The sequence below is a fragment of the Eschrichtius robustus genome, chromosome 2 (assembly GCF_028021215.1).
Source record: "Eschrichtius robustus isolate mEscRob2 chromosome 2, mEscRob2.pri, whole genome shotgun sequence".
In the NCBI taxonomy this organism is placed as follows: Eukaryota; Metazoa; Chordata; class Mammalia; order Artiodactyla; family Eschrichtiidae; genus Eschrichtius; species Eschrichtius robustus.
Window position 1 is genome coordinate 42,410,498 of NC_090825.1, and position 19,903 is coordinate 42,430,400.

A 19,903-nucleotide genomic window follows, 5' to 3' on the forward strand; every position below is an offset into this window, starting at 1 on the left:
CTGATATAGGTGGCATCTATTAATAGTGTATACCTTATTAGGTTTTGACTTTGAGTATCAAATATTAAATAAGTGAAGTTGTTCCTTTTTGTGGAAATTCAATTACAACTGGTTTTGGAGCTCATTTCCTCCTCTGGGTCAAGAAGGTCTAAACTCTCTAGACATCAAGGACTGAGAGAGAGGATGAGGTGGGTACAAAGAGAATCACAACACAAAGTTATAGATACTATAGACACAGACCTTGCCCATAAGGCACATAATGATGTATACAACATGGATGATACCAAAGAATTTATTGTAAATGTAGTGGCAAATACATTGAGAATAATCATCATTAAAAAGAAATTAGAAAATTACACGTTTAAAGTATGTGCTTTTTTCTGCCACCTTTACCTTATGGCTAGTACCAACATTTTAAGTACTGAAATACTTAATGGGATGGTCCATTTTCACATAATTTCATGACTTTGTCTTCATCTTAATTTTTAAAGCAGTTGACCATGAATTTCAGTTTCAATTATTATTCTGTTTTTATCAATTCGGTAATGATCTGTAGAATCTTGTCATCTGGATGGAAGGAGAAAAAACTCCCATGAATAAATTCATCACTGACTAATTTTCCAATATATACACATGTAAACCTCAGATATACTTCATTAAAAGATTCTTTTAAATTAGAATACAGAATTAACAGCAATATTCACTGTAAAACTAGAGATGCCTCTCTAATATAATTTGTTGCCCTACAAATATTATTTTAATTATCATTATAGTTGTATTACACCTACTTTGATAAAAAGTAGGCAAAGGCCTGAAGAGATGATGTGATATAACTGTTGGTCCTCTATAAGGAATTATTTCCTTAAAAATTCTTTTAAGACAGAAGTTTCCTAACTTTTTCACCTGGCTCAAATATACTAAAGGCTTTTTGACTCTTCCATATACTTCAGAACGTGTCAGGATTCCAACAGTATGGGCAAGGAATAAGGAACTCTTTATCCATTTCTCCATGTTTAGTCCAAAGGAAACAAAGAAATTTAAGTGGGAAGTGCTCTTGGAGAGGTGTCAATGGCAAAGTGACAGACCTCTCCACACAACAAAGGAATCAAACACCAATTAATCTGATGAATAGACCAATAGAGGCTACATTATTTGCTAGAGGTTTTAACAGCTGCTTCCACTTTTAAACAGTTGGTCTGATATTGTGACTTCCTAACTACTCTCTGGATAATTGTAATTATCAGGGCTCCAAGACTGAAATTCTGTATCTTATTAGATACTTCAGTAAGAGAATGGTCTATGGTTCAATGATTGCAATGGAGAATTCTGATAACGGGGCCCATGGCCTGACACTCTGGTTCCCAGAGGCTACAGTGGCATTTTAAAAAAAGGAAAAGGAAAAGAAAGGTCACCTGCTGCAAGGGGAACACGGCAGGTCTAGAAAGAACCATGATTTTTAGTCTGAGGAAGAGTAGAGTAAAAGAAAGTACAAGAGTAACTTCAGTTATTTCTTTTTCAACAGCTTGGTGTTATATCCCAACTTTTCTTATTATAAAGTCCAGAAAGAGGACACTAATGTACTTTATCCTCCCCCCTAAGTCAAAAATATATGCTTCATCAGACGGCAAGTTCTGCTTTCTCTTTTATGGCAAAGAGAAACAGTGAAATCATTTTAAAATTCATTTTTCTTAATTTAAAAGTTGAGGTTCAACCTGTCCTTTACATAATGTAATTTTTTCTAAGGCTGAGTTGTAGTGCACAAAGTTCCTCAAGAAAAGAGCTCACATCTCTTAATATGTCAAGACCTGATCTAAGTTTCCAGCAGTATAGGAAAACTAATACAGTTTAGCGCTTATTCATTCACCTTCAGTTATGCAAATAAACATAGAATGTGAGGCTTCAGGGTAGTAGCACTAGACCAGTAGCTCCCCACCTTGCCTAACTATGAGAATTAACTGGGATACTTGTTAAATATAATCACATTGAACAAATAAATCAATTCTTAACATCATTAAAAGCAGGAAAACCAAACTGATGTGATGCAATGAGAGGAATATAGCACCAACCAAAAAATATTCTTTTCCTGAAAATCTGATTCTAATCAACTCTCTAGATATAACTACCAGTTTACAGGAAATATAAGAAACAGAGGGACTTCCCTGGTGGTGTAGTGGTTAAGAATCCGCCTGCCAACGCAGGGGACACGGGTTCGAGCCCTGGTCCGGGAAGATCTCACATGCTGCGGAGCAACTAAGCCCATGCACCACAACTACTGAGCCTGCGCTCTAAAGCCCACGAGCCACAACTACTGAAGCCCACGCGCCACAACTACTGAAGCCCGCCCGCCTAGAGCCCGTGCTCCCCAACAAGAGAAGCCACCGCAATGAGAAGCCCGTGCACCGCAAAGACGAGTACCCCCCATTCGCCGCAACTAGAGAAAGCCCACGCGCAGCAACGAAGACCCAATGCAGCCAAATTCAAATAAATAAAATAAATAAATTTATTAAAAAAAAAAAAGAGAGAGACAGAGAAACACATTAAATCAAAGCATGAAGATGCAACCACCCAAATCCTAAATGTCAGAAATTCTACCAGAAAAATAACCTAGTTTATTAAAAATTTTAAAATGGGGAGGGTAGTAGAGGGGAAGTGTTACAGATTAAAAGAGATTACAAAATAATAACATGGCCATAGGCCTCTCCCACAGAGGAGATTCAGTATGCCTGGAGTAGGTCTTTGGACTTTGTACTTTTAACAACTGCCAGGATAATTCTGATTATTTGGCAAGTTTGGGAAACACTATACCAGACTAAGTGGCAACTCAGGTGTCCACTGCAGATTTCTGTTGAAGGATAATGTACGTATTTTATACAGACTAACAGCTCTGCATTTGTGAGAATGGTAGAGAAAACATGCTGGGAACCTCAGAGAAAGTCCCTCTTTCTTATTTTTTATAATAACTATCACTAGTTTACTAGTATGTAAACTAGTAGCAAAATTACAAATGCTCAGTTTTATCATCCTTTTTCTGTGAAATGACCAGAAGTTTAGAAGTGAAGCATAGAAGAGGAAGGAGTAAACCAGAAGAATCTTAAGAGAATAACTAGATTGTGAATAATGAAGAACTGTCTGTGTCTGATGGAATTCAGCATAAAATAAATTTTATTAAAGTAATTTTTAATCACATGGAATTTAAGCCTCAATGAGCTATAGTGTATGCCAGTGTTTAAAAGTATACTGTTTTCTACCTACATTATAATCAAACACTTACTTTCAAGGGACATCTTAGGATTTTCAAGCTTTTTTCTTAAAACAGAATCAATGAGAATTCTTAGCTGCTTGAAAATGACAGCTATCTTAACAGGTGCCTATTGAGAGGAGATAACAAATTGAACAATGTTAATCCCAGGGAGTGGGAATATGTTTAAATAAAATCAAAGTAAGCATGTATACCTTACAATATGCTTTAGCACATCTTGACTTTAATATAAAACGTTATGGGAAAAATATAAATAAATCACTTCCTGTAGCTAAGATACATAAACTTCAATTTCCTTATTAAGTACCCATAAATTTGATCTCTTTCCAAAATAAAGCAACCATTATTTCAATTGTTTGTTTTCTTCTCTTACTACAGTTTTTAAAATGGAATTTTTAAAGAAAGCTTTATTGAGGTATAATTTATAGATTATAAAAAATTTACTCATTGTATACAATCCAATGATTTTTAGTTAATTTATAGAGTTGTGCAACCATCACCACAATCCAGTTATAGAACTCTACTACCACCTCAGCCTCTTTGTGAGAACTGCACCTATTTTTTAAGTTGCCTTTAAAATTTACATCTCCAGTCTTAGACAAACAGCTATCATGGTATATCAGCAGAATGTATTAGATTTGCTTAAACTGGTCAATGTTGATGAGTTACAGAGAAATAGACTTATTGCCGGTAGCACCGGTTGGTCTAATTTTTCCAGAGAAGAATGAAGAATGTGACAATATGCATTTAAGCTATGAATCTGTGTCTCTTTACAGGTGGCACAATATAGTGGAAGGAGCATGAGTTTGAGGATCAGATAGTTCTAGGTTTAAACCTTGCTCTACCATTAACAATCCATGTAACCTAGGTAAGTTATTTAACTTCTCACTGAGCTTAAGTGCCTTGTCTATAGAAAGAAACTACAGAAATTATCTAACAAGACTGTTAGGGTATTAAATTAGGGATAATCCATGTAAAGTTAACTACTGAAGTATACAACACATGGCAAATTATAATTATTACTGACAATAAATGAAATCTGTAATAGCAATATAATTTGATTTTCAAATTAAACAGATTTAAAACCATATATATAGGCAAGATAAAATAAGTAAGTCTTCTATTTTAAGTCAAATTATTGGAAGAAGTTATGCAAACTCCAATAAAATTTTAAAAAAAACTACCTCAGTGGTACTGGAAGTAGAAATTTTAATATAATCAATAAGATCAGTTGTAGCATGTACCTGAAAATAGATCCAGCCATCAACAGAGAGAAGACGTTCCCGGTGTTGAACTTCTATGTCACCACCAAAAAGTAAAACTGGAAAAGGGGTTATTAGGGTAGTTTCCCTCAAATATACTCGGGCATACCGTATCTGCATAAAAACAGAGAGGAAAAAAACACTTTACAGCCTAAAAATATAAAAAATTCATTTATCTGTTTCATGTAAGCATTTTTCTATAATTTGCTACTATATATTTTAAGTCAGGTTTTATAAAGCTACATGTCTACATTCTCTTATGTGCATAATTTGTCAATTTTATAATAATCAGAGTCACCACCTGTGCATTTATGCTATTAAAAGGATTTTAAACATTAATTGTAAGGCTGAATTATATACCTTGAACATAAATGAGACTACGAACAAGCAATTTTATGCTAATGCTGTTAAATAATTAATGCAACAATAAAATTATGATTAAGTTTCAGAGTGTCTGGTTTCTAAAGCAAGGTTCAGCAATGGCCATTAGTCAGGAATTTGTCACGTTTTACACATTTAAGTTTGATGATATGCTGGGAGTTATTCAAGCCAATGCTTGAAATTATGGATCTTTATTTAATGAGCTATGATTCAAAAGGCTGACTGTTTTAATTGTAATCTACAAATATTTGCTATTAAATTATCTTAGGTTGCACTGTGACTCAAACTGTTGCCACATCATATATAGTTCTATCCCATCCCATATCTCCCTTATTTGGAAATGTGGAAAAAAGACATGTTACATGTTTTTGTTGAGAAACCATGTACATCTTGATTTCGAATATAAACAAACATGAATAGCTCAATTTAAGAACCAAATACGATATCTGCTGGGCATCCTAATTTCTTATAACTGATTTCTAGAATAATGCCCTGAATATTGGAATTTAAGAATGAGTACTTTACCTTCTCCTGGTATAAAAGCCATCCATAAGTTTGCAAATCTCGATTTACTGAGGATGGATGTACTTGTGCTTTGCCTTGGGCTGTCTCCACAATGCAAGCCAATTTTTCTGTAACGTCAACTGATTTTGTATAGATTATCTTCCCCACATTGTCATACAGTCCAGCAGTAAGTACAGCTTTAAGAAGGGCAATTTCTTGGAAGGAAAGGGTCTGTGAGGCTCTGTTTCCTTCCAAGCCACTGGAAGTTGTAGATGATAAAAAGCCTGCTGCCTTAACCAACTTTATTAACTCCTGCTTTACATCCTGGATTGGTTTGTTGAAAAGAGACAAGATCATAATTAAAATAGAGAAGGTGCCAACCAACCTTGTATTTTATATTACTGTTTCCTATCAAAATTGACAGGATGCCAAAAAGCTAAAAACAGAATTACGACATGATCCAGCAATCTCACTCCTGGGCATATATCCGGAAAAAACAAAAACACTAACTCGAAAAGATACATGAACTGCAATGTTCATAGCAGCACCATTTAAAATAGCCAAGATATGGAAAAAACCCAAATGTCCATCAATAGACAAATGGATAAAGAAGATGATGTATGTATATACAATGGAATATTACTTAACCATAAAAAAAGAATGAATTTTTGCCATTTGCTACAACTTGGATGGACCTGGAGGGCATTATGCTTAGTGAAATATGTCAGACAGAGAAAGACAAATACTGTGTGTTGTCACTTATACGTGGAATCTAAAAAATAAAACTAGTGAATATAACACAAAAGAAACAGACTCACAGACATAGAGAACAAACTAGTGGTTACCAGTGGGGAGAGGGAAGGAGGGAGGGGCAAGATAGGGATAGGGGACTAAGAGGTACAAACTACTATGTATAAAATAAGTAAGTTACAAGGATATATTGCCAGCACATGGAATACACCCAATATTTTATAATAACTATAAATGAACCATAATCTTTAAAATTTGTGAATCACTGTGATACACCTGAAACTTATTAATACTGTAAATCAACTATACCTCAATTAAAAACAGCCTTTGTGGAAATTTGGCATGCTAAAATTTTTCATTTTTAGCCTTATTATAAATATTAATATTTGTTAAGTATTTTCCTAGTCCATCATATTCCTAAGTAAAGCCAGCAGCATAAAGTATATATCTTGGGCTTCCCTGGTGGCACAGTGGTTAAGAATCCACCTGCCAACGCAGGAGACACAGGTTCGAGCCCTGGTCCGGGAAGATCCCACATGCCGCAGAGCAATGAAGCCCATGCGCCACAACTACTGAGCCTGTGCTCTAGAGCTGCGAGCCACAAATACTGAGCCTGCATGCCACAACTACTGAAGCCCACGCTCCTAGAGCCTGTGCTCCGCAACAAGAGAGGCCACCGCAATGAGAAGCCCACACACCACAACGAAGAGGGGCCCCCGCTCACTGCAACTAGAGAAAGCCTGCGCACAGCAACGAAGACCCAATGCAACCAAAAATAAATTAATAAATTTACTTGTTTAAAAAGTATATATTTTTGTGCATTAGTCTTTGTATAAATAATATCTTGTTAGTTTAGCCAACTGTTCAGATTATGCATTTTATTAATATATCAGTTTATTTTCAAGTTTAGCACCAGCCAATACTTGTGAAGAAATGTCTTAATATATTACTATATTCCTCAAGTTCCATAAATATCTAATATTATAGTAAAATTTTAGACGAAAGACGAAAAGACAACCCTCAGAATGGGAGAAAATATTTGCAAACGAATCAACGGACAAAGGATTAACCTCCAAAATATATAAACAGCTCACGTAGCTCAATATTAAAAAAACAAACAACCCAATCAAAAAATGGGCAGAAGACCTAAACGGACATTTCTCCAAAGAAGACATACAGATGGCCAAGAGGCACATGAAAAGCTGCTCAACATCACTAATTATTAGAGAAATGCAAATCAAAACTATAATGAGGTATCACCTCATACCGGTCAGAATGGCCATCATCAGAAAATCTACAAACAACAAATGCTGGAGAGGGTGTGGAGAAAAGGGAACCCTCTTGCACTGTTGGTGGGAATGTAAATTGATACAGCTACTATGGAGAACAGTATGGAGGTTCCTTAAAAAACTAAAAATAGAATTATCATATGACCCAGCAATCCCACTACTGGGCATATATCTGGAGAAAACTGTAATTCAGAAAGACACATGCACCCCAATGTTCATTGCAGCACTATTTACAACAGCCAGGTCATGGAAGCAACCTAAATGCCTATCGACAGACGAATGGATAAAGAAGATGTGGTACATATACCCAATGGAATATTACTCAGCCATAAAAAGGAACGAAATTGGGTCGTTTGTAGAGACGTGGAGGGACCCAGAGACTGTCATACAGAGTGAAGTAAGTCAGAGAGAAAAACAAATATCGTATTAACACACATATGTGGAATCTAGAAAAATGGTACAGATGAACTGGTTTGCAAGGCAGAAATAGAGACAGATGTAGAGAACAAAAGTATGGACACCAATGGGGGAAAGCGGAGGTGGTGTAGAATGGACTGGGAGACTGGGGTTGACATATATACACTAATATGTATACAATAGATGACTAATAAGAACCTGCTGTATTAAAAAAATAAAATTCAAAAAAACATTTTAGTAAAAATAAAAATGAAATCCTGCCATTTGCAGCAGTGTGGATGGATCTAAAGAGTATTATGCTTAGTGAAATAAGGCAGACAGAGAAAGACAGATATTGTATGATATCACTTACTTGTGGAATCTAAAATAAACAAATGTATACAGCAAAACAGAAAGAGACTCACAGATACAGAGAACAAACAAGTGATTACCAGTGGAGGAAGGGAAAGGGGGAGGGGCAAGATAGGGATGTGGAATTAAGAGATATACACTAGTATGTATAAAACAGACAAGCAGCTAGGATATATTGTACATCACAGGGAGTTATAGCCATTATTGTGTAATAACCTTTAATGGAGTATAAACTATAAAAATACCGAATCACTATGCTGTATACCTGAAATGAATATTATGTTGTAAATCAACCATACATCAATTAAAACAAGATTAACAGTATGCCAAATTTTTAGTTAACTGCAGCCCAAATTACATTAGGGAGGAAGATACTGGAAAGTCAAGGATTAAATGGAGTCATCTGATTCCGTAACATCAACTGATTTTGTATAGATTATCTTCCCAAGACTTTAGATGTCATAAAATAAGAATGTCTAAAACGTGAGAGCAATAAAAATGTACCTGAACGCATTTTCATTCAGTCTATTTACTTCCACAGTAGCTCTCCTTTCAAGATTTTTACTCAATAAGGATGGTCACATAGAAAACAGTAAGGAAGAATTACAGAGGACTCTGATGCTAGACTGCAAGAACCTTCTTCATTTGTCTCTGGGAAACACCTTAATTTCCTAAAGAACTCTGACGAAGTTTATTAATGGCAACAATCTAAACTTGTTGCCTAAAATCTTTCTCTACCTCTAGTAGTGCCAATCAACTGAAATACTACAGGGAGGATGAGCATTTTAAAGTAAACAGGATACAAGTGATTAAAAGGTGAAGTGTACATTTACGATTTACTTTAGGCTTCTGGTTTGGGACTTAAGGGACTTTAAGTCCAGGAGAGGAAAGACCAAACAGACAGTTGCTGCCACACCACAAAGCTGGTAAAGAGATTGAAAACCTTGCAGCCCAGGGGAGGTGAAGAAAAGGCTCATAGAAGGAAGGGGGTGGGAGGCAACTTGGAGGTTGGGAGGAAGTGGAGTGGAGATAAAGGAGTGTTGATTAGCTCTCCATATCTTGAACCCCAGTCAGCTGGCCCAGAGGCATCTGTTTTTTCAATTTATCCCTTTTTCTGCTTCAAGAAGGACAAAGTTTATTCCACTTAGCAAAGTCCCTGCTGTCATCTCAGCAGTTATTTTATTTTTATTTATTTTTTCTTGCATTCTTCAAGTCTACTGCATATCTGACATTATAGAAGTACACTGTTAGGCTAATCTAATAATCTAGTTTTTATTCATTAGTTCAAAAATATTGACTAAGCACCTAATAGATGCTTAGGTACTAGGTTCAGCAGTTATTTTAAATTACACACACAAAAATTGGTCAAATTATATGGGAATAAAAATATTTTTTAACCTTTTAAAATATGAGCATAGAATAGGGGAATTATGTGAGAGGTTATGGGAATTGTGTGAGAGGTTATGAATACTTTTATAGCATGTCTGCACTAAACACCATTTCCCTTTAAATGTACTAAACTTGAGACATATCAATCAATGTGTGGACCTTGTGTGGATCATGATTTGAACTAGCTGTAAAGAAACATTTATGAGATAATCAGGGATATTTAAATACTGTATAGTTGATGATATTAAGGAATTATTTTTTAAGGCATGGTAATGTTAAAGAAAAAAATAGTCCTATACTTCAGAGACATATAACAATCTGACGCCTGGGATTTGCTTCAGAATAATCTAGATTATATAATAGTGGATTAACGGGAGTATAAGTGAAACAAGGTTGAGCACGTGTTGATAATTACGGAAGTGGGAAATGAGTACCCAGGAGTTCCCTATACTATTTTGTATGTTTGAAAATTTCCATAATAATTAAAAACAACAGCTGATTATCAGAGTTAAGAAAAACTATAGAATATCCCCAATTCAATTCTATTTTTTAAAATGAGAAACTGAGACTTAATTAACCTTCCCCAAGCTGAGCTGCTGAATAGACAACTATCCTAATTCCCAAGCTAGTGTTATTTCTATGAAATCATGTTGCATCTTTGATCATTTCCTGAATATATTATGATTGTTACATACTATTTTGAATCACTGTGTAATACAGGTTAACTGCTGGGATAAACAAAACAAAAAATCACAAATTTATTAATTCAGCAAATGTTTATTAAACCCTTACTATGTGTCAAGCACTATCCTAGGCATTTCTTTTTCCAAATTAATCCTCTTGACTATATGACCCTGAATTAAGATAGTTGCATTAAGACTTACCTCTAGGGTTAACAGTGATGTTCTATTAAGAAAGTTCCTCCGGCAGTATGCTATTTCAGAACGATAGCCTCCTTCTTGCCGTGCTTTCTTCCATCTACATAAGTAAAATGACCAAATTTTAATATGTTTCCAAACTCTTTTTCAGATGTACTAACCAAAGCTTTAATTACATTATAATCATATCAAAAGAGGAAGTTTTAGGAACTAGCCAATTGTATGTAAGAATTTCAATTACAATACAGATATTTTTTGTTCATGTATAACAGTACATTCATAACTTCAAGTACAAGGTAATATACACATAATAATACAGAGTACATTCGTAAATTTTAGGATTATAAAAATGTGAATCTTTAAAATAATTCAACTTGACAGATGCAGTAACTAAAAATAAATTTAAATCTTAAAGGTATCTTTTTAATAAAAGTCAAAAATAAATTTTTTTAAAAAGTAAATACCCTCAGGTTTGACCTACTGACAAAACCCAGATTATTTCTTTACCCCAGATATGCATTGTAGATCGTCAGATGGTCTGAATCTGCCATAGCCAAAGCTGATTTTGCAAGATCTGCTTCATCTTTTCGACCAATTGGTGTGGTAAAAGGAGACTTCTCTGTCATAACTGCAGCTAGTGTTGCCTATCCATAAATAACCAAAAAATTTGTCATTAAAGAGGTATATATTGAAAGCTGATTTGAAATAGAAAGCAAATCATAAAACAATTGCACTTTCAAGTTGCACGTTTCTTTTCAATTTATCGTGTTCTATAATAGCTACATATTTTCATTTTAATTAGTTACTTTTAGTTTCATTTTATGGAATTTTAAACATTTATCACTTTACTTTTACACCATCTTTGTGGGTAGGGAAGTAATACCACCAGAATCAGAGATTTAAAAAAATGAATATTTGTGTGATTTATAGTCTGTCACACAGTTAAAAGAAATCCCTTAACCACAGCTCAGGGATCTTGACTCCTAGCCTGAATTTCCATTGTCTGCAATGCTCTTTAAAGACTTCTTACATAATCTGGACTACATAACAACCCATTTGTTGTTGTTGTTGCAGCTTTTCAGATCAACTGTCATGGCAGAGGATATTTCTTGGACTCAACACAATTCTGGTGAGTATCTATATCTGATACTAGAAAAAAAGAGACTAGAGTAAGTCATACTCTCTCCATTTCATTTTCAAACAGCCTTGATTTGTAGTCCCAGAAAAGGCCACAACTTGATATAGCTGGAAAGTTGGAATGGCAGAGCAGGCATATGAGCCAAGAGATTCAGAGTCACAAAGTTTGTTAATTCTGAGATAATTTGAGAAAACAGAATCGCTGGTAATTGCTAGCTCAGAGGTAACTCAGAAAAAAGGAAGTTTTGATTCTACTTACGTGCGGAGTTCAAAACGCTCTAAGAATCACTTACTGTATATTCAATTAAGTAAAAATATTTCAAGTGGGATGTTTGATAGCAAAAGTCTAGACAAGCCAAAACCCTTTTACAAAATAGTACCTACAATACACTTAGTAAATGGATGATTTTCTTGTATATAAATATAAAAAGTTAAATATTCAAAAATTCTCATTAAGCATTTAGATTTCCTGGTTTTAATGTCAGTACAGACATTCTGTTTAGTCAAAAAAAATAAAAGTTAAAATTTGTTTCTAAACTTAATACGTCCCCAGCCAAAATGATATTTACAGTGAAGAAGCAGCAGTGTTGTTTGTCTTACCACTGGATCAAGACAGCCAAAAATGGCACCAAAAATAAGCATCTTGCCAATTTTGACATTCACAGGCAAAGCTGCAAGGTGTTGGCCCAATGGAGTCAGTTTCGGCTCATTTAGTTCACAAGCTCCAATTTTTCGGAGTAAATTCATTGCATTGCTGATTACTTGAAGTTGAGGAGGATCTAAAGCTTTGGAGAGGAAATCTTCAGGAGAACCAAGATTGCATTTCTGCAGATTGAAAAAGTGATAAATTAGTATGTGATCAGAAAGAATTAACAAAGAGATGGTCAAACTGGAACTAAATTTAAGTAAAATTTTAAGCAAGGAGGATAAATGTCTGTGTCTATTAAGGGAGTAGCAAAGAGGATGAGATCTTCCAGTCCATATTTTTAGTTTCTTCATTTCTGACTTTTATAGAATCAAAAATCTGAGAACTGAAGGATATTATAGATCTGTCAGAGTAGGAAGCCTTTGGTCTAGGCTAGGATTTCTCAAGTCCAGCTCTATTGTTATTTGGGGCCGGATAATTCTGTTTTAGGGGACTGTGCTGTTCATTGTAGAATGTTTAGCAGCATCCCTGGCCTTGACCCACTAGATGTCCATAGCATGGTCTCCCTCTCCCCCCAGTTCTGACAACTGAAAATGTTTCTTGACATTCCAGTTTTTCCCTGGTGAGCAATATCGTCCCCAGTTGAGAACTACTGGTCTAGGTTATGAGTCTATATTTTCATCTAAAAACTATGAGTGCCTATGGCAGACTTAAAGCACAGTGGGTTTACTTACAAAAGATGGGGGAAGGGGGCATTTATTAAAGAAGAGTAAATAAAATACTTGAAAATCTAGAGCAACAGAAGGTAAGATAAGTTTAAGTCTTCGTCCCACCCGCCTGCCCAGAAAGGGGTGAAGAACAAAAAATTCATCTAAGTTCCTCTGGGATTACCATAATATGAAGACATAATTCCTCCAAAGGCACACGCAAGATTTCAGGAACAGAATAGTCCATAAAGCCTTCAAATCTGAAAAATAAAATAATACTAAATACATACTATCAGAAATGTCACACTGTACTGGTTTATGTGTTTTTAATTTCCGGGCTACGCCATACCTTTCTCTCGTGTACATTCGGAAACAGAAGCCACCTCTGACGCGCCCAGCTCTCCCCTGGCGCTGCAGAGCACTTGCTTTGCTGACAAACGTCTCCACCAAAGAACTCATCTGACTGCTTTCATGGTACCTAGAGAAATGTTTTAGGAGAGAATATGTACATAATTGACTGAAATCAAAATCTGAAAAAACTGGAAATATTTGACTCTAAAATTAAGTTGAAGATTAGAGTGCCTCTTAATTATGCAATAAGAATTCTGAGAGTTTGAGAAATGCCACTGTGAACGTTACAATTCAACGCACCTTTCACAAGATACAGTTCAACCCTGAAAACACCTCCTCTACAGGTACAATTAAAAAAATCAAGAGTTTATTTTGTACTGGATAGTCACACTCACTTCCAAATATTGCTCAAGTTTCCTAATATTAGGGACAGTGTATATAGATTACAATAGACTACTAAGGTGGTCTCCCTTATTTGTGAAATATAAACATTAAAACATTTATAAAGTAATAATCTTTCTGTTGAAGATTCAGTTAAAGTTATCTATTATGTGCCAATTACTGTACTAGGCACTTTCAATTATGAAATTTTAATTTTTCCCATTTACATATGAGGAAACTGATGATTATAACTGATGGTCATATTACTTGCTCAAGATTATAGATCATAGATTTATAATCCAACTCTGATTCGAAAACTCATGCTCTTTTTTTTGTAATCCCATAAATAATGCTTTTGTAAAACATTAATTTATAAACTAATTTATAAAAATTTATGTTCTGAATATTTTCTCAGCACTTTTCTAAAAGTAGCGATACATTGACATTACTTATGGGAAAACTGATGACATGAATTTTAACATTTATTCTCAGACATTTTAAACTTCCCTACAGTTTCTCTGAGACTTTTTGTTTTGGGCAGAATTAGGACATTTGAGATTTTCCTGATATGGTTCTGTGATCTAATGCTTGCTTCAGCAGCACATGTACTAAAATTGGAATGATTCTGTGATGTCTCCTAAGAATTCAAGAGTCCCAAGCCCTTTTCAGGTTAAAAATGTTTTGATTTGGAAAATCCAAACTTACTTATTTTCTTTCGTTCTTCCGGTATCAATTACAAATACAACATCTGGAATAGTGATACCCGTCTCTGCAATATTTGTTGCTAAAACAATCTGAAAATAAAAAGCCAAAACATTTAGGTAACAACTTTCAGCAATGTGCCATCATTTAAACTCCTTTGGATAGTTTAACCAATGAATTTTAAAAAATGAATTACAATTTTATTTACAAAAATTCACAATCTAATTGCTATTACTGTGTAATTTAAATTTGCTCTAATTAATTTTATCACCTTAGCTTATTAATTAAAGTTATAGATTCTTATTCCAACAAAAATACCAGTCCCCTAATTCTAGTCAGTCATCTTAAAAATGACATACATGGAATGGGAAATTGGATCAGAGAATGGAGACTGCTCAGCAGAAACTTCACAGTTAAGTAGATAAAAAAGTAATAGTTCTTCAGTAAGAAGAACTGGTGGGTTGTTGCCCTGGCTCTGCTACTTATTAGCTTTGTGACCTGGGCAAGTCATTTTACCTCTCTGGCCTCCAATTACCTGACCTGCAAATTACAAGGTAGAAAAATAGATGACTTCTTAAGTCCCTTTCTAGCTCAAAATTTCTTAATGGTGATGGCTGAATAGTGCAATCTTCTTGTGGCTTTTTTGTTTGTTTCTTCTTTTTTTTTTTCTGTTGAGTCTTTGGAGGTAAAACATTTAGGAAATTCTAGGTCAAATTCAATATATTATCACTCTATCTCAATACTGAATGCTTGCTTTTCTTACTCATTTATCCTAGGAAACAGAACCCAGATTATTAAGATTTAGATGGGACCTAGGTGATCGAAGTTTTTAGAGGTGGAATCCTTTTCTTAAGACAAAATGTTACAGGGAAGCCAAATGTTACAGATCAGAGCACACAGCCTCTGAACCCCTGGAGTTTTCAGAGCACAGTTAGAAAACCGTAAGTTTAATCCAGCTCCTGTTTAAAGATGAGAAAGGAAGCTGAGTGGGTTGCCAAAGGTCACAGACATGGCAGCAGCTTAGGGACAAGAACCCAGGCCTCCTGCATTAGAGTGCAGGCTCTTGCTGGGAGCTCTGTGTTCCCCAGAGTTTCTACATTGTGCTCTTTTTTGCCCCCCGCCTAAGAGAGGGTCAAAGTCTGAGAAACTCTCTTTGCCAAGTATCTCTTCGTTCAGCATCCGAACAGAGGAGACGATGAAAATACTTAGATTGTTTCCTAACCTAATGGTCTCTGTATTGCAAAAATTATCAGGGATGAGTAGCAAAGAGAACAAAAAAGAATCCTCCCAGGATTCAAGTAGCTCCTGATATCCAACATCCTTTGTGATATCTTCTTTAAGGAATAGTAGTAATTTTTCTTTTCATAAGCAACATCCATGCCATATTTTTAAACTACCACTCCCCTAAAGTTATTAATAACATATAATATAAACATAAACACCTAATATAAATTGAATTTTAATATTGGGTTCACTTTTGATTATGTTAAGCTGCCGAGCACCTGGAGTCTGCATGCACTATAAGGCACTTAATATTAACAACTGTCTTTGATGATAAAAAGTCATAACACTTTTATGAAATATTCTCAGTTGGATCACATATAAATTTGCTGTACTGAATTTTACCTTCCTGACTCCTTGAGGAGGAAGTGTGAATGCTGCAGCTTGATCTTGAGTTGAAAGAATAGAATGCAGAGCTATCACTTTATATCTGAAAGTTAAAATCATAGTTCTTAGCAAGAGTTTCTCTTTAGAAGACACTGCAAAGAATAACAAAATTTATTTGCAAATAGAAAGCAATTTTTAAATTTTTTATTATGAAAAATTTTAAACACACACAGAAGTTCTGAAAATGGTACAATGAAACCCCATATATACTCATCAAAGAGAAAAAACTTAATATGAATGAATTATATGGAATGTAGGGTTTAAAGAATTTTAAAAATGTATTCTGATGCTGAAGTTATAACCATAACAGCGGTAATAACTGTATCAAAACAGGCATAGTAAAAAGCCAATTCAATATGTATGGATGGGCTTCCCTGGTGGCACAGTGGTTAAGAATCCACCTGCCAATGCAGGGGTCACGGGTTCGAACCCTAGTCCGGGAAGATCCCACATAACCTGGAGCAACTAAGCCCGTGTGCCACAACTACTGAGCCTGCGCTCTAGAGTCCACAAGCCACAGCTACTGAAGCCCGTGCACCTAGAGACCGTGCTCTGCAACAAGAGAAGCCACCGCAACGAGAAGCCAGCACACCGCACCGAAGAGTAGCCCCTGCTCGCCGCAACTAGAGGAAAGCCCACACGCAGCAACGAAGACCCAACGCAGCCAAAAATAAATAAATAAATAAATTTATTAAAAAGAAAAAAAAAGTGCTTCAAAGATATTTAAAAAAAAAAATGTATGGATGATAAACTGCAATGCTGTTAGGGTTTTGCACCATCCAGTGTGCTGGGGAGGGGAGTCACCATCTTACTCTTAACCACAGGATTCCCTCTGCTTAATCATATTGAGAAAATAAAATAAATGTAGAAATAGTACCTAAAAATTTTAGTAGATAAAATGCTATAATAGAAATGTTAAAAGAAAATAAAGAGCTTTGCCATGGACAATTTTAACTAAAGGTGAAAAGACTTTGAAAGTTCTGATCAAGAGTTTTAATGTGCGAAACATTTTTCTGTTTTAAAACTACCAGGAATATAATGAAGATTTGTAGTTACCGTTCTGAAAAAAATCTTCTGTCAGTTGATAAGAGATCATACAACTGTTGAATATGAGCAAGGCCTGGTAAAAAGATCAGTACTGCTCCTTCAACATTTTTGAACTGGGGACTTCTGTCTGAAATTTTTAAAAAGATACAATATTCAAAAATAAGGAACAGCGTATAAGATATTAATAGAACATCTCCAGTTAGAAAAGTTTTATCAAAACAAATGGAGACACATTAGAAATAGATACATACCTAAATATGTAAGAAGTTCCAAAATGAGATCCAGGTTGATTTTATGAGGATTCATGTAGAGAATAGCATGCTGAGTGCGGTTGCTGTACTTTTGGTAAAATGGATTTAAATCATCACTTGTTCCAGTCTGAACTGGGATGTATTCCTAAAAGAAACACAATCAGAAAAAGCTGAACAAAAATATTATGTATTTTTATAAGACAAAGAAGGAAAAAAGGAGCTATTTGCATTCATTCAAATCTGTATTTTTCTCATTGTCACTATTATTTTGTTAAAATATAGCAAGAATACAATTTTTAACAGAATTAAAGTATTATAAAATTTCATCTCTCCTATTAATTTCATTTCATACAGCCCGCTTAAGTATAGCAAACCTTCTTATCTTGGCATGTAAACCCTAAATTAAAAAAGAAATGAAGAAAAACAGAACAATGGATGCATTGTTCTGTGGCAGCTGAAAAGCAGCCTGGCCAAGAGAGGTAATAATAACTTTATTAAGTAATTTACACCTGCCTCATTCCTTCTAGATTCTATTTTGGTTGCTGAATTCCAATCATCTCCTTTGAAATACTACTTTTAATTTTTTAAAGTCTTTCTTTAGTTTCTAATTTCTATCTCTGCAGTTTCAGGGAAAGATTTTAGTTTTTGCTTCCTTGGTTTATCTGCTTAACTAAAGGATAAAGTAACTTCTACTTTGTGCTTCCATTAGATGAATGAAATATTGTGGATATAATGAAAATACTGTGTATAGTACCACTGGCCAAAATGCAGGATAATGTAGCTTTTGTGATATTTCTAAAATTATGTCATTGAAAGTAAATTCTCTGTGAAGATCCGTGCTTGCCCTGGATAGTATAGAGCTAAGGTTGGCTCATGTCAGGACAGAGGCTGCTAGGAAAACCAATGGCAAGGATCTAGATCTTGGTCCTGCCCCATCCTGACTATCTAAGGTGTTGAGATAAAGTAAATATCGTAAGCCAAACACTAGAGTCAGTGAAACAAAGATTTAAAGAAATGACCTTTAAAATTTGCTCATAATCATATCTGTTCTTCTTCTACCAGATTATATTTGAATGCACTGTGTCAGCCATATTTTTAAACTCTTATGGCAGTTTGTGCCCTGGATATCACAATCAGATGTCTTTCAAAAATGTTTTATTTTTACCTGATACTTTTTTATTCCCCCTGCTTTGCTTGTAACATTAACGGTTATTTCTTCTTCCTCCTCCAGAAATTTCTGACAATATTCTGAGTCTTTCTCCAGGACAAAGCCCGTTTCTTCTATTATATCTTCAAGATGAAAAACCTGCATAGATTAAGGCATATAAATAGTGAACTCAAATTCATTTCAGTAAATATCATTTTAAAGAGAACAAGGGATTGTTACCTTTTGAATGTCACCAAATGCTAATTTAGAATATTACGAAAAAAGCTTTTTTCTGCATTTATTGGTAGCGAAGAACTTGGCTGATGTAGATGGGTCTATTCCTAGTAGTCTCAGGACAAAGCACATCATGGTGTATATTTTTTACATGTGAAAACCAATTAAAAGAGCAGCCTTTATCAGCTGAACCAAAAGGGCAAACATTAAGAATAGAAGGAAGCTTCAAAGACAAGCCTAAATTTGAGGGATGGGTGAAAAAGGAGTTCCTTATTGCTAGGCAGCTACCCCCAATCTGGATGTAATGCCTTTGCTATGGAAGTGTGTTTTACACTGTGTACCTCTGAGGTATGTCGTTCGTCAGCAGAATCCTCCTTCCAGCCCACTCACCCTCAGTCAAGGCAGCACCAGCCATCTGATTCCCAAGGCCATCTCCAGGTCCTCCCTCTCTCTCTCTCTTTTTCTAAAATTAATTAACTTATTTATTATTATTTATTTTGGCTGTGTTGGGTCTTTGTTGCTGTGCGCGGGCTTTCTCTAGTTGTGGTGAGTGGGGGCTACTCTTCGTTGCGGTGCGCGGGCTTCTCATTGTCATGGCTTCTCTTGTTGCAGAGCACGGGCTCTAGGCACGTGGGCTTCAGTTGTTGAGGCATGTGGGCTCAGTTGTGGCTCGCAGGCTCTAGAGCATAGGCTCAGTAGTTGTGGCGCATGGGTTTAGTCACTCTGTGGTACGTGGGATCTTCCCCGGGCCAGGGCACGAACCCGTGTCCCCTGCATTGGCAGGCAGATTCTTTTTTTTTTTAATAAATTTATTTATTTATTTATTTTTGCTGTGTTGGGTCTTCGTTTCTGTGCGAGGGCTTTCTCTAGTTGTGGCGAGCGGGGGCCACTCTTCATCGCCGTGCGCGGGCCTCTCACTATCGCGGCCTCTGTTGTTGCGGAGAACAGGCTCCAGACGTGCAGGCTCAGTAGTTGTGGCTCACGGGCCCAGCTGCTCCATGGCATGTGGGATCTTCCCAGACCAGGGCTCGAACCCGTGTCCCCTGCACTGGCAGGCAGATTCTTAACCACTGTGCCACCAGGGAAGCCCTTCAGGTCCTCTCTTGACTTGCACTACCCTAGGAATTGTTCTAGGCTCACACTTAAGGGCCT

General features: G+C 35.7%; 1 protein-coding gene across 1 annotated transcript in view; it reads right to left on the reverse strand.

Annotated features, from left to right (window-relative positions):
- Positions 1-302: 302 nt before the first annotated feature.
- DHX29 (DExH-box helicase 29) overlaps positions 303-19,903 on the reverse strand; it is a 46,545-nt gene continuing 26,944 nt past the window's right edge. The window contains exons 14-27 of the mRNA XM_068535341.1: positions 18,536-18,676; positions 17,371-17,515; positions 17,129-17,246; positions 16,031-16,115; positions 14,408-14,496; positions 13,320-13,448; positions 13,155-13,230; positions 12,218-12,442; positions 10,988-11,124; positions 10,487-10,580; positions 5,428-5,730; positions 4,504-4,635; positions 3,272-3,368; positions 303-567 (exon numbers count right to left, since the gene is read on the reverse strand). Coding sequence (XP_068391442.1) covers positions 521-567; positions 3,272-3,368; positions 4,504-4,635; positions 5,428-5,730; positions 10,487-10,580; positions 10,988-11,124; positions 12,218-12,442; positions 13,155-13,230; positions 13,320-13,448; positions 14,408-14,496; positions 16,031-16,115; positions 17,129-17,246; positions 17,371-17,515; positions 18,536-18,676 — 1,818 coding nt within the window. The 3' untranslated portion in view covers positions 303-520. The remainder of the gene's footprint in view (positions 568-3,271; positions 3,369-4,503; positions 4,636-5,427; positions 5,731-10,486; positions 10,581-10,987; positions 11,125-12,217; positions 12,443-13,154; positions 13,231-13,319; positions 13,449-14,407; positions 14,497-16,030; positions 16,116-17,128; positions 17,247-17,370; positions 17,516-18,535; positions 18,677-19,903) is intronic.